Genomic DNA, 15,235 nt, shown 5'->3' with positions numbered 1-15,235 from the left:
CAGCTACTGTGCGCTCTTGAAGAGAGTTTGACTGTAGTAACCGAACGAGACACAGTTTAATCGCTGAATGGAGGATGACAGACAGCTGCGGCGGAGAGAAGAGTTCACCTGAACTTGAATTTAAAGACTTAAATATTCATCTGTACCTCAGATTAAACTATGGAACAGCTTCAGAACACTTGATATAGTGCATGAAAACTTTACGGTGCTTTAAAATGTTTTTTGTGCCTTTCGTGGGGCTCAACAATAACACAGAATAGAATACGCACAATATCAGTCTCGATACCCGATCCGCAGAAAATGACTGTATCGGAGCCGATACCGATACTGAGTATTCGATCGATGCATCCCTAGTTTCTATCCTTTATCTCCCCCAAAAAAGTTCAACTAACTGCAAGCTTTTGAATGGCGTAGTGCATAATGTTACCAAAGCTTTTTATTTCAGATAAATCCTGATCTTCGCATCTTTCTATTCATCAAAGAATCCTGAAAAAAATACTCAACCGTTTTAACACGGTTATCATACCGTAAACATGTGCATATCTACGGTTTAAAAAAAATTAATGAAAAAAATATATATAATAATTTCACCCGCGTATATGCAATTTATTCCGGCTGCTTCACTCTGCTGAAATAACAGGGATTGCATCTAATCTCCATCCCACGCCGAAACAAAGTTTAAATTTGCAGTATGAGAATACTTTGGATATTAAAAAAAAAACCCTGAACATGGGTTGTCCTTGAGGACGAATACGATTTGCAATAAATGTGGACGCAAAGTGGCTGCAAAAGCAGGCAATACATCCAACATGTTCGCTCACATTCACAGACACCATCCCTCCGTGCAGATATAGCTATGTCACATTAATAACACGTTATAAGGCCGTATAATTTCCGTGATGCAGAGGGAATCCCGGTGCAGTCGTGAACATTTTGTAAGTGTTTTGGGGTTTTTTCCTCAGAAGGGAGGCTTACTTTCATTAAAATGATTTCAAGTTTGTTGCAATAAAGGATTTGTTCACTCAAATAACTTGTTCTTATTCTTTTAAGAGTCATTGTTACTGATAGGAATTATTGTTTAATATATACCGTCATATTTTCTGAGACGATTATCATACTGTGAAAATCTCGTTACAACCCTAATTCACACAGAAAACAGATATTTTGAACAGTAATAATATTTCAAGTTTTTTACTGTATTTTGGATCAAATAAATGCAGGCTTGGTGAGCAAAAGAGACTTCTTTAAAAACATAAAAAATCGTACTGTTCAGAGTCTTTGATGGACTGATAGATGATACCTGTGCTCATCTCTCTCAGTTCTGACATGATTCACCAAGCTACATCTAACAGTCTGTGCTCAAATAAACCCACCGTGTGTTTTGTTAGTGTACGTGTTGTGACCCATGAATCTGCAGGAGTCTGCTTCTGATTACAGGTTAAGCACTTTCAAAATGATTCAGACTGATTCAGGAAATAATGAACCGATTCAAAAGACAGATTTGTTTAGTGTTTTGCTCTACACAAGCAATATTCCCCTCAGACAGAAGCCCCAATACATAAACTCATTATCATTTTAAAACAGTCTGATATTTCATACTGGTTTAATAAATAAGAACAGATTCAAATGAACGATTCGTTCAGGACTTTACTCCACACAAGCAATCTAAGAGCAAAGCTACAGAACACAGTCACTGTACAAATCCCTGATATTTCTATGATTTCTATGATGATGTGAGGAATATCTCTCATTATGAATCAGATATCAGTGAAGCATCGCTGCTGCAGTCAAAGACAGAATGAATCAGTGACATCAGAACACAGACTGAGAGTATGAACACACACACACACACACACACACACACACACACACACACAGACACACACTCACACTCACACACAGACACAGACACTCACTCACTCACACACACACACACACACAGAGAGAGACAGAGACAGAGACACACACACACACACACACACACACACACACACAGAGAGAGACAGAGACAGAGACACACACACACACACAGAGAGAGACAGAGACACACACACACACACACACACACACAGAGAGAGACAGAGACAGAGACACACACACACACACACACAGAGAGAGACAGAGACACACACACACACACACACACACACACACAGAGAGAGACAGAGACACACACACACACACACACACACACACACACACACACACACAGAGAGAGACAGAGACACACACACACACACACACACACACACACACAGAGAGAGACAGAGACACACACACACACACACAGAGAGAGACAGAGACACACACACACACACACACACACACACACACACGTCTGTCTGTCACTCACAGGTCACTATAGGTTTGTTCTCCATCGTGTAGATGATGGGCTTCTCCTCATGGGGCTCCATGGGTTCCGTTCATCGGCTTCAGTCCTCCATCAACAGAGTAATCGATCACAATCACCGCTGCTAATGTATCGATGAGGCCCCTTCACTCTCCATTTCCTATCTGCTGACACGGAGTGACGACTTCCGCCCGCGTCACTGCCACACCGGATGTACACGCGCTGCTTTGGACAAAACAAGTCATCATAAAAGCTTTAAAGCAATTATTTTTTTCTGTTTTTAGTGACTTATAATTCTCACAGCTATTGCTGGTTTGTAATGCACTTTATTCTATTTACACTGTGAATTATTCATTGCACGCAAAGACAGCATTGATGTTTCATATATATATATATATATATATTTAAGTTAGTCTTAAAGGCTTTTACTTGATGTGCTCCGTGCTTTATTTATTCTTTTATGCATCTTGATATAAAATAAACGTATATAACATAATAGTAACAATATAGTAAACTAAAACCAAAGTCTTTTTAAAATCGTAAACTTAAAATAAAATAAATGTTAACTGAAATAAAATGAAATTTTAAAATATTTCAACTTATTTTATTTCAGCTAGTGGCCAAGGCAACGCTTGTCATTTTCATTTATTTTAACCTGATGTGCTAAAATAATTCAAACTAAAACGTTATATATAAATAATAAAAAAAATAAAATGACAAATCCACAAAATTACTAAAACTAGAACCATAAATGTAAAACATATTAAAATAAACGTATATAACATGATAATAATAATAATAATATAGTAAACTAAAACCAAAAACCTTTTTTAAAAATCGTAACTTAAAAGAAATATTAACTGAAATAACAGATTTTTTTTTTTTTAATTCTACTAATTTTTAAACTTATAAGTTGCTTTGTTGCATATTGTGGCTTATATTTCTCTATTAATTGTCTGGTGATAAAATCATGTAAAGAAACAGACGTATAAATTATTATTTTACAACAGTTTACAATAGAATCGTACAGTTGCATCTCGAGAAAACACATTTCCCATTATAATTATAAGATATACGTTAAATAAAGAAAATTAGGTTTGTTTAAGGTCATTACGATTTTATTTTTTATTATTATTTATTTATTGTAATTAAACATACATTTCATGACATTTAAGCGCATAGATAATTCATCTCGACGTTTGCAGACTTTTACTTTGAAACAGCAGGTTTCTAGAACACGTCTACTAGAGTATGAGGACTTGTATTCTGAAATCTGTCGCTCTGGCGAGCGAGCGTTCGTGTAGAGCTTTTATTTTGAAATCGGCCCCGTGCGCCGCCATGTTGTTCTGAGCGCGCGCTGCACGCAGCACGAGCGCCATTAGCGTGAGACAGCAGGCCTTCTCTGAGGAGAAATCGAGAGAAACCCGATCGATCGGTCGGAATTAAATGCCTTTCGGTCGACGTTCGCCATAAAACGGAGCCACAATGACGTCCAGCACCAATGTGATCCAGGTGACGAACGTTTCTCCGAGCAGCACCGCGGAGCAGATGCGAACTCTGTTCGGCTTCATCGGCAGCATCGACGAGCTCCGACTCTTCCCTCCAGAGTGAGTATACATGCTCCAGAACACGCGTCTCCGAGAACAGCAGCATCTAACAGCACCACACACGTGTATTCAGCGCGATTACTGTGCACTATATACACACACCGCGGTCACACTCGCTTCATCTGCTCGGCGGTGTGGTTATGTGTTATAAAGTGCATCATTTATCATTAGCTAAGCTCCATGCGAGCTCGTCGGGGTCAATTCTGATGATTAAAACACTAATAGCTGATGTTTGGGGCAGTTTCGCTGTATTGTATAAAGAGGCTTGCGTCACTGTTGCGTCTCTGCGTCATCAAAGCGACGCACGTAATGAGTCACGTGCTTCTGATCAGGGTTTCTGCGGGTTTGAGACGCTTTATTCCTCACTTCTCAGTACTATAGTAATAGTGAGGAAAGCATCAGGTTAATTCTGCATTCTAGTGTTTGAGCAGAGATTTAAAAACGGGCTTTAAATCGGTTTTGAGTTGTATTTTCAAACTTCGAAGCATTGTTAATGTATGGTGCTCAGTTTACTCACTAATTCTCTTTACTTGGTCTTAAAGGGAATAAGTTTTACGGTACGTTTACACAACAATAGTGCACTAAAAAGGGAACTTGATCCGTGTTTAATTTGCACAGATTCGTGTAAAGCAGGCCAGTAGCTGGAGATATACTTTAAAGCTGTTATTAAAACTGTGTTTACGAACGGCCAGAACACATCTAAAGCTGTAAACCCATTCAGCGCATTAGTGTTCATGTATATATAAATACACACCTATGCATCTATTTCAAACATCCAGTAAACACGCTTATTTCGAATGCGATTATTAGTTGTAATGTTGTTGTGAGGAGCACTGGTGGATCTGCAGAAACCCTGTGCTAGGCTCAGGAACACATGCATGTCTGATCGCTCTGCTCCAGCAACACGCAGACTGTAGGCTTCTCCACGAGCTAACTTCTGTTCTGTGCTTCTGTTGTTGTTCACCCATCGAAAAACACCCGGCTCATCATATCTGCAGCGAAGGTAGGCCGCTGGATCTGCTCCGAGGCCGCAGATCTGACCCCGAGCCGGATCTTGTGTTTATGCTCGAAGCCTGACTGTAGGAGCTGTTGTTGAACGTTGTGTGTACATCTCGCAAAAGCATCTATATTTTCTTTCAGTGATTCTCCCTTGCCTGTGACTTCACGTGTATGTTTTGTAAAGTTCCACGAGCCGGAGTCCGTCGGAGTTTCCCAGCATCTGACCAACACGGTGTTTGTGGACCGAGCCCTGATCGTCGTCCCCTTCGCCGAAGGTTTGTGCCGCTCTCTTGCAATCTTCACCTTCATCACGCGATCGATCCCTTCGCAGTGTGTAGCCACTGAATCCAGGTGTATGTGCCAGTGGCAGGAGCTCATGTTTAACTCATTGCCTTTCCAGTTTAGTTCCATTTTTTTTGTTAAACTTTTCTCTTTGTCATTTGTGTGTGTGATTTTTATAGTGAACAAGGCAATTGCAGAGCCGGCAGATGTCTGCGAGTGACCCTCTGCTGCCCTGTAGACAAATAAACGCGGCCGGCCACGTGTTTCCCTGCTGTAAACTATACCCCTCTCTCGTGTCTCATCTGAGCGCACAGACAAACAGCGATCGCTCTATTCACTGCAAAGCAGCTCTAATGTTTAGCTGAAAGAATGTTTCTACTTTGCATGCTAGTAAAGTACGGTAAGATGAGCTGTAGCGCATTATGCATGAGTGTTGAGCACGCGCAATCAGAGGCCTTTCCTGCGCGATCCTCATATTAGGGCCCTATGATCTCCACCACGCCGCTCGGAGTTTGGATCAAGTCATTGAAAGTAGGTCATAACACAGCGATATAGACTCGGATCTCTAAATATTAAGCTGCAAAAAGACTATTTAAATATGAATCCTGTGTGAATGAATGGCATATATTGAAATGCGCGACGCTTGCGGTGATTTCCGCGTCTGTCGTCTCTCTAAACGAGCTCATAAATACATGAACAACAGCTCCAGAACTGCTCATGAGCATTTTAGCTTTCATTTGAGTAAAACTAGCCTCATACATACATACACTGAAATATAAAGGTATTAACGCCAACCTGTCAAAATAACAGTTCGGTTTAACTTGAAGACACTGCCAGAAATATAGCTATTGTTCAGTAGAATGCACTTAATACTACTAGCACTATTACATTATTAACACTTCACTATTTAAGGAATCATTATTTCAAAGTATATATCCCCTTTGTTTGCCAAAAAATAGTGTTTAATTTTCATTATTTAGACACAATAAAAAAAAAAAAGTCTGTTGTAAAAATGTTAATATAAGTTGGTTTTATGCATTCAAAAACACAGAATATGGTAACAATAAAACATTTGTAGCTTTCATTGGGCTCAAAACATGTCATTTATGTTAAGTTTAATAAATTGATGTTAAAGTGTATGTTTCATGATTTTAATTAATTAAATGTTTTTCGATTTATTAAATTTTATCATAAGAAATGGTATCTAGAAAAATGAAAACGGAAAAAGCAGAATTTGTGAAAATAAAATGGATTTCATAGGGTCCTATGATATTTCTCCAAGCTCCCTTTAATATTTCTGCTTTTATGAGTAAGAATCAGGTCTAGAATGTACTTTTGTTCCTCTCCACATGACTGAAAAAGGCCTGAGAAGCTTTTTAACGGTCCTTTCTGTTTTTTGTTGTTGTGTTTTCCAGTTCTTTTCCCTGGTTCTGCAAGTCCTGTAAACCAGGCCCAGCAGAAAATGCCACCCAACAGTTTTGTCTTCTGCAGCTTGTCCTGTTTCTCTCTCTCTCTCTTATATTCTCTCTCTCTCTCTCTCTCTCTCGTGTGTGTGTGTGTGTGTGTCAGTGATGATTGTCGTTTGGAGTGAAATATTAATTTCAGAGGCTCTCACCCAATGGATTCCATGCCCTCACCAAACGCTCATTGTCATTAACTCTAGTTATTTTCCTCTTCAGCATTTGAGACACAGTCTAGACTCTAGAGTTTAAAATGGGCTTTTGCTGGACGTTTATGGCATAGGATCCTGTTTTAGACCAGGTAACGGCTTTAGCTCTCAAATGCCAGCAAAAGCCCCGTAAAGCAATGTTATTTGCATTAGTAATGGTAAGTCATGCCATCAGTGGATTGATGAACTGTCATGTGATGCTGACACCGAATCATAAACTCTGTTTTGTCTATCTTGATGTCTCTGTGTGCTTTATAGCGAAGCAGCCGACCTGAATCGCTTGTTCATTATACAACTTATGAAACTTGAGAGCACATCCCAGTGGAGATCCGGCTGTGCTTGCTTACATTTGGTTCATGACTTAAAAAATCAAGTTCAGGTGATAACATCTTGGCAGTGTGTCTAGTGTCATTTCCTTTTCTTGTAGTATTGTGCACTTGATGCTTTTGTTAAGGGACCACATGTGTTAGCTTCCTCTGACAAAGCGAGTACTGATGTCAGTGCAAATGTAAAAAGAAAGTTTGACTTTGTGGGTCTGTCTGTGTGTGGCGCGAGAAGCGTGGCGCGGTTTGATTGTGCCGTTTCCGTCCTGCAGGAGTGATTCCTGACGAATCCAAGGCTCTGTCGCTGCTCGCTCCAGCCAATGCCGTCGCAGGATTGCTGCCAGGAGGCGGGCTCCTCCCGACGCCCAACCCCGTCCCATCTGTGAGTGTCCGAGTAACCCAAGAGGTGGATGGAGACATAGCTCCTGTAATGATGCTGATGTTTTGTCTGTCCTCAGATCGGTGGCGTTCCTCTTGGAGGTCTTGGAGGGCCGAACTTGGACCCCATGACAGCTCTGGCCATGGCGGCGCCCAACATAAACACTCAGGTTTGATGCCTTTCGGCTCCTCCATCGATGGCCTGTTTGTACACCGGATCTGCTGAACTCTTTACTAATCGTTGATGTGTTGTTCTTCTTAGTCTTTGTCAGCTGAGCAGCTTATGAAGCTTATGGCATCCATTGACCCCAAGTAAGTCCATCAGTATCATCAAACATCATCTCATCAGGGGTCCTGTGAAATCAATTTTACTTTTCACAAATTCCTTTTTTTTTTTGTTGTTGTTTTTTTCCCTCCCTCTTTTTGACTCTTCTGGATTCCTTTTTATTGATCAAATACAATTTAATAATTAAAAAGCATGTGTAATTAATTGAAACCATGAAACAAAAATATACAATTTAGGGCCTTGTGAAATCAGTTTTGTTGTTTCCTAAATTCTTTTTTCCAAACATCCAAATTCCATTTGATTTTTTTCCCCTTCCCCCCTTTTTAACTTCTGGATTCCATTTTATTGCTTAAATTTTTAAAAAGCATATATAATTAATTGAAATCGTGAAATAATAACATTTTAGGGCCCTGTGAAGTAAGTTTTATTTATTTTATATAAAATATAAAAACGTTCCTAATTGAAGTTAAGTAACTTGTAGTATTTAACAATTTAAAAAATAGGGCTCTGCGAAATCAGGCAAGGTTGTTGTTGTTATTTAAAATTGAGTTATTTTTCCCAATTTTCTGTTCATTTTTTTATTACATTTTGATGGTTTAAATTAACCACCAGAGAGCATGTCTAATCAATCGAATTAAAACTTTAACAATTTAATAACTTTTACAGTTTTTCAATAATAGAGGCCTGTGAAATGTTTTATTTGTTCAGTAATTGTCTTAATTTAATTAGTTTTAATGTAAATGATCAATAACGATGATAATCAAATGAAGAAATAAAACAATTAAAATAACCTTTCAAATGAAAATGTAACCATCTTTTTTATTTTGGGGCAAACAGAAGTTTACTGATAAAACATGGAATAAAGTCGTGATATTCCTTTTGCGTTGTTGTTTAGGAGTATTCTACTGTACAATTTATTTTTCAGTTTCTTCCAGCTAAACCAAACTTCTGATGGTTTCACATGAAGAGCTTTGAGTCTGTGTGTATTTGACATGTTTGTTTGGGTGAAAATCTGGTCAAACTGCACCGCTCGATCACACAGACATGCAGATTTCATATTACAATAGCAGTCTTTTGCAGTTTAATATTCATTCATAATATTCATCTCCTTGATTTTACTACTTGCGCTTTATTAGTCTAAAATGTAATTTTTATGACCGTTCCGTGATTCCGATCTCGTTTTCCTCATTGCACAAACTATAGAGCCTTACTCCTCTAACTGAGGTTCAAGTTCTCGTCAGTAATCTGCTGTCATTACAGGCTGAATCATCTCGCTGGGCTGAGTCTAAACCCTGGACTGAAGGCGGACGGCTCGAATAAAGAGATTGAAGAAGCCATGAAGAGAGTGAGAGAGGCACAATCTCTGATCTCCGCAGCCATCGAGCCCGGAAGTGAGTGACTGATGTGCTAGATCTAAGATATCCGCTTGTCTGAATGAAAGGACGGTGTGCTAAAGAGTTTGCTCCTGCAGGTAAGAAGGATGATAAACGCAAGCGCTCCAGATCCAGATCCAGGCGCAGGAGGTCCGGGTCCCGCTCCAGACACAGGTTTGTGGAGACGTCTCAATCATCAAGTCTAGCGCTGTCAACATGACTGAAAAACTAAATTTGAGTTTTGTACGATAAATATTCTAATTCTATTCGAATTTAAAAGGCATAATTTAATTTAAGATGAAAAAAGCTTTTGTCTTCTCTCCTGAGGCCACAAGAGCGTGCATCGAGCAAAATATTACTAATGACTGTTTATTAAAGCAATACAATAACATGATTGTCTTTACAAACCAAATATAATTAATCAGGTTGTTTAAACAATTAGAAACAAAACAGCATCATATATGTATAGTTAAATACAAAGGACCGAAAACCAATCACAGAGTACTTTTTTCACTTAAAAACATGATGCAGTGGGATGAGGAAAAACGCCATAGTCTCAATTCTTTTTTTAAATTATTTTACATGGCTTTCTCAAACATGCGGCTCTCTTGTGTGAGACGCGAGTGCCCCAAGGTAACTTCCGGTCTGTGTTTGTTTATCGGTTTACCACATATAGATTTTCCAAAAGGCTTTGAGTTCGTTGAATAAACATGAGCACTGCACTAGGGCTGTATACCTTGGAGAACCTGGCGATACGATACATACCTCGATACACAGGTCACGATTCGATACGTACCTCGATACAGAGCTGTCTCGATACGATTTGATACAATGTGACACGATTCGATACGATTCAATAAAAATACATGGGCCAGAGCCAATTAGTTAATGCTGAACACATTTACTCAACAAACAGAACTCTGCATTTTTCTTCAATTTAATGAAGACAAAAGTGCATTATAACAAAGTGCATTTTGCTTAAATATTTGCAACTTTAAGTGCTCTGATTAATTGTACACAAATTGTATTAATCTGGAAATTACCACAAGTCAACATTTAACTTTCCAAGGGTACAGTCTGAGCTCACACAAGCACAAAATCTTCTTCTTCTTATTCTTAACTTCTTATTAAATCTTCTTATAATTCTTTTTTGTGACACCATGTACTGCCATAACATATTTCACTTTGAAATCGCTTAAATGCTACATCTTGCTTTAACATTTTCCATGAGTTTTTTTAAACTCGCGGGTGCCGCTGCGCCCCCTAATGGCTGGGCGGAGTATCGATACTAAGGGCTAGAATATCGATACTGTATCTTTATTTATTATATCGGTATGTATCTAAGAATCGATATTTTGAGCACACCCCTACACTGCACGCTTCAAAATCAAAATGCGGCGCAGGTGTTCTTAAATCACTTTATCTCTGAAGGAAACTGACTGTCTTCAGAAAATGTTCAATGTCATTTTCACTTCATCTTGCCTTTGTGTACAAACCTCTATCTCTGCCGCTCCAAAAGCGCCTCCTGCTGGCAGAGAATGAGTTTGCATGTTCTATAAGCCCATCTGATATACACAGCAAACATACTTAGCTTGTTATCAGAAATAATCTACTCTAGAGGGACTTTGCTGCTGCTGTTATTGATTCTTTGCAGGGGTTAGGGTTAACTGGAAGTTAAGTTAGGGCCACCAGAAGCGCGCAGTAACGTTTGTTTGTAGTTGCAGTTGAAACCGTCCATAGAACATGAGATTAAATATGAGTTCTGTGTGAACGGCTTGGTTCCAGTTTTGCCGTAAACAGTTTTGTTTTGTTCGCAATATTTTGAAATAACAACGCAGCTCATCATCGTATCTCGTACACCATCGATAAAGCTGCCTGATGCACAATTCAAATGCAACGTTTTTGCATTCGAATGTGGATTTTTATTTTAAATTCGACAAATATTTTAAATTCAAATTTTTATATGACAGCCCTAGTACAGTCATGGTCTGATTTGAGTTTGCTGTGAGTGCAGGCGTTCCAAGAGTCATTCCAGACGGAGATCTCGCTCCAGGAGCCGGAGGAGGTCCAAGAGCCCCAGGAGGAGGAGGACTCATTCCAGGGACCGCAGCAGACGCTCCAGGTCCAGGTGAGTCTCAAGCGTGTGAGAGATGCTCCGGGTTTCTCTGGGTCAGTTGTGGCGTGGCAGTGGTTCATTGGATCTTTGCGTTTGTTTCTGATGTAGAGATCGGAGGAAGGAAGACAAGATCAGGAAACGTTCAAAAACTCCACCCAAGAGCTACAGCAGCGCCAGACGCTCCCGCAGTACCAGCCGGTGAGTGTCGAGCCCCAGTCAATCAGTTTTTGTTTTGTTTTTCTCCCAAATTTAAAAAAACAATTGTTTTAATGGTTAAATAAAATTGTAGTCATCAGAACATTTATTGACCAGACTGTTTATAGAAGATGTAGCTGTGGTCACACAAGATTTACCCATGTGTGTATGGTTTAATGAAGTATGGTTCAAGTCCATTTTATTAGTGTTCTGTTTTAAATGATACTAGAAAACATTTTTACACAGAAACATTAATGGACATTTTTAAAGTTTCTCCTGGGAAAACGAAGTTTTGATCAAATACCAAAGATTGTCTATAATTTTTGTTAATTACATAGTTGTATTAGTCTACACAATTCATTGAATTATTGCTAACACTATTTTAAAATGTTATTTTTGAGTTTGCCATAAATATAGCTTTTGATGCTGATATGGTGTAAAATGATAAATATAACAATTTATTAGAAGTTTAATAAATAATTTTAGCGCTCTAAAAAATGTTTTTTTATATGTTCCCAAATTTTACGATTTCAGTTTTTTTATTTTTTTTTGGATTGCATTTTAATGGTTTAATAAATTTTACATTTAAATTCAATAATTAAAAATATATATTTTTGCACTAATGTAATATATTTTGTTTTTCAGAAATTTTGTTTAAGTATATGCTATTGTACAATAGTAATATATTTAACAGTTTCAAGGTTTTTGACACTTTTTTTCTTTTAGTTTCAGGCTCTATTTCATTAGCAGTCTTTTTGTGGTTTAATATTCAGATACTAGCACATATTGCAAATTAGTTAATTTAGATTTATTCACCTGAAAATGCGAAACAATTGTCCATAATTTCATTTTTATGGCTGGGTTTTGCCTCAAAAGTCATTCTAACCTTAGTTTTTTCACAAATGCACTTTTAAAGTGAAAATGTGGAGTTACTGTACATTACCATGGTTCAGATGTTGACCCAGTGAATGTGTCTTCCTCCAGCAAACGGCACAGGAGAAGTCGCAGTGCGTCTCGATCACCGAAGAAGTCACGATCTCCCAAGAGGAAAGTGTCCCGCTCCCCGTCTCCTCGCAGGTAACACACACACACACACACTCGTACACAATCACACCTCCTTCCTCAGACCTGCTTTAACCTGAAAACTCACTCTCTCAGACACAAGAAAGAGAAAAAGAAGGATAAAGACCGCGAGAGAGACCGTGACCGAGACAGGAAGGATGATTGGGACAGAAATCGGGACAAAATGGAACGTTCCTCCAGCAAGAAGAACAAAGACAAAGACAAGGACAGAGACCGCGAGAGAGACAGAGACAGGAAGTCCGACAGCGAGAAGGGAGATGTGAAGGTACGACTGTCTTGCGTTCACTAACCAGTCAACCACTGCGCTTTACATTCTACAGACCTGCCTACCTGTGCATTTGATGTAGCGGATACGCATCTTGACCTCAAAGTACGCTGGTGCGATTCGTCACTCTAAACTACGCAGACCACAAAAGATGAGTTTGACCAATCAGAATTTGTTTCCTTGGTTTTGCGTAGGGCTGGGATGTATGGCCAAAAAAAAAAAAAAAAAAATTCTTATCAGACGATATCAATAATTATCATGATAAATGCCAAATCTTTATTTCTTTCAAGTTTAAAGCCAGATTTTTGCTCAAATGAAACTAGACCATTAATTTTCCTTAAAAGTATCCTCGTAGAAAAATAAATGTTAGTTTCTAATATTAATACATAATAGAGGAGCTTTAACTTGATTTTCCTCTAAATCAACTCTGCTGACTATTGCCTTCAAATGACTATACTGCAGTCTTTTTATTTTTATTTTTTTTTTCTCAATTCCTACAAATCATACAATTTTTCGAAATGGCGATTGATGCATCATCTGAACACTGAATAAATAATATTTCCATTGATGTATGGTTTGTTATGATAGGACAATATTTGGCTGAGATACAACTATTTGAAAATCTGGAATCTAAATATTGAGAAAATCACCTTTAAAGTTGTTCAATTGAAGTAAGCAATGCATATTACTAAATCAAATATTAAGTTTTGATATTTATGGTAGGAAATTTACTAAATATCTTCATGGAACATGATCTTTTATTAATATCCTAATGAGTTTTGTTAGGATATTAATACCACGCTCACAGCCCTACTGATGGCACTCATCAGGTGCCAAGGTTGGCATATCTGCATTCTAGTCCGGCTTCTGAATTCTGTTTCTGTTCCGCAGGTGACCAGAGACTACGATGAGGAGGAGCAGGGCTACGACAGCGAACACGAGGAAGAGCGTGAGAGGAACTCGGACACCGCCTCGTCGCCGCAGGCTAAAGAGCCACAAGTGGACAGCGCAGACGACGCAGGTCACGGCGAGTCGGACGGACACAGTGAAGACCAGCGAGACGAAGACATGGACATGAGCGACTGAAACAGCCCACGGATCAGTGTTTGAGTGTATTGATAGAGTTTAGATGGAGGAAAGCTTGTCCTGAATCAGTCTGTAACTTTCCTCTCACAACTCCTTCATTCCTTCTTGTTTTTTTAAATTCTGCATCCTCAGAATCTGCTGTATTTACTGGTACATGCTCATCTTAAGATGTTCCCTGGGTTTTAGAGCCGTTTCTTCTCTCATGACTGATGTGGAATGATGTTATACTGTATATTTAGTGTAGACAGTTGAAAAATACACCCATTTGCTATGTCTGTTTGCAGTTTCTATTTAAACGAATTACCCCTAATTAAAAGTGCTTGGATAACATTGTCAAGCAGTGTTTTTTTTTTTTTTGAAATTGCATTTGTTTTTTATAGCTAGCCTGAGTTAGTTTGTCTTTTTAAACTTGCAGAACGTTTGTGGAACGTCACGTAAACTGGATTACTTCTCTGGCAGGTCATTCAGCAGTCCAGCTGTATCTCCTGCAATGTGTTTCTGTACTGAACACCATCATCAGACTGTAGTTTGAGAAGAACATGACTTCTGTTTGCAATGTTACCAATTCAGAATAAAACTTCATATGAAATTCCTGTCCATTTGTTCCTTCAAAACCACATTCCTGGAGCTGTTAGAGGCTTGTGAAACAAATATTTTCTGAGATTTTAACAGTTTTATTCATTCCATTCAGTTTTGTTGAACGGGAAATTATACCGCATATAATGGTGAGCAGATCTTTTGTCAAGAGCAACAAATATATTTCGATCATTTAATGACATTTTTGCTGTAATTGAATGCAAATATTTAACTTTTTTTTTTTTTGCTCGCGCTTTCAATAATTATCGAAACAAACAATAATTATAAGTAATAACACAAAATTAAAGGTACCATCATCGATAACTATGTTAGCGTCCACACCAACTCAAGATAATGTTCTGTTTATTGGAGTTCTGTAGCTTTAAATGCTCGAGGTCTTTAAAGAAGGATGGATTCTGATTGGCTGTCGATCGCTTTGAAGGTGATATTAATATTGAGAAACAGCTCTGTTATTAATAATATCGTTCCTCTGTGCCGTTAGTTGTGTGGATTTCACACTAATAATAATAACTATATCTTTATGGTTATAGAACTACATGACTCAAACCTAACAGCTATTCAATGGATTTGAATTTATTTTTATCTATTTGAGATGTGTTTATTTTAATGAATTAAAATGGGTTTAT

The 15,235-nt window shown here is 38.3% G+C and overlaps 2 protein-coding genes across 2 annotated transcripts in view; one reads left to right on the top strand and one right to left on the bottom strand.

The window, feature by feature from the left end:
- The window catches only part of LOC306855243 (trafficking protein particle complex subunit 10-like), a 43,125-nt gene extending 40,550 nt beyond the window's left edge, over positions 1-2,575 (bottom strand). Inside the window, exon 1 of the mRNA XM_079393783.1 lies at positions 2,354-2,575. Within this exon, the coding sequence (XP_079249909.1) occupies positions 2,354-2,414 (61 nt within the window). The 5' untranslated portion in view covers positions 2,415-2,575. The remainder of the gene's footprint in view (positions 1-2,353) is intronic.
- A 1,091-nt stretch (positions 2,576-3,666) lies between these two features.
- Positions 3,667-14,604, top strand: srsf11 (serine and arginine rich splicing factor 11). The gene is made up of 12 exons (XM_079393797.1): positions 3,667-3,957; positions 5,098-5,231; positions 7,503-7,612; positions 7,689-7,778; positions 7,871-7,920; positions 9,155-9,285; positions 9,366-9,441; positions 11,282-11,395; positions 11,492-11,581; positions 12,563-12,655; positions 12,737-12,926; positions 13,818-14,604. The coding sequence occupies exons 1-12, from the start codon at positions 3,836-3,838 to the stop codon at positions 14,010-14,012; spliced, it is 1,395 nt and encodes a 464-aa protein (XP_079249923.1). The 5' UTR covers positions 3,667-3,835; the 3' UTR covers positions 14,013-14,604.
- The last annotated feature ends 631 nt before the right edge of the window (positions 14,605-15,235 follow it).

The sequence above is a fragment of the Barbus barbus genome, assembly GCF_936440315.1.
Source record: "Barbus barbus genome assembly, chromosome: 35".
NCBI lineage: Eukaryota > Metazoa > Chordata > Actinopteri > Cypriniformes > Cyprinidae > Barbus > Barbus barbus.
This window is presented reverse-complemented; position numbering and strand designations above follow the sequence as displayed.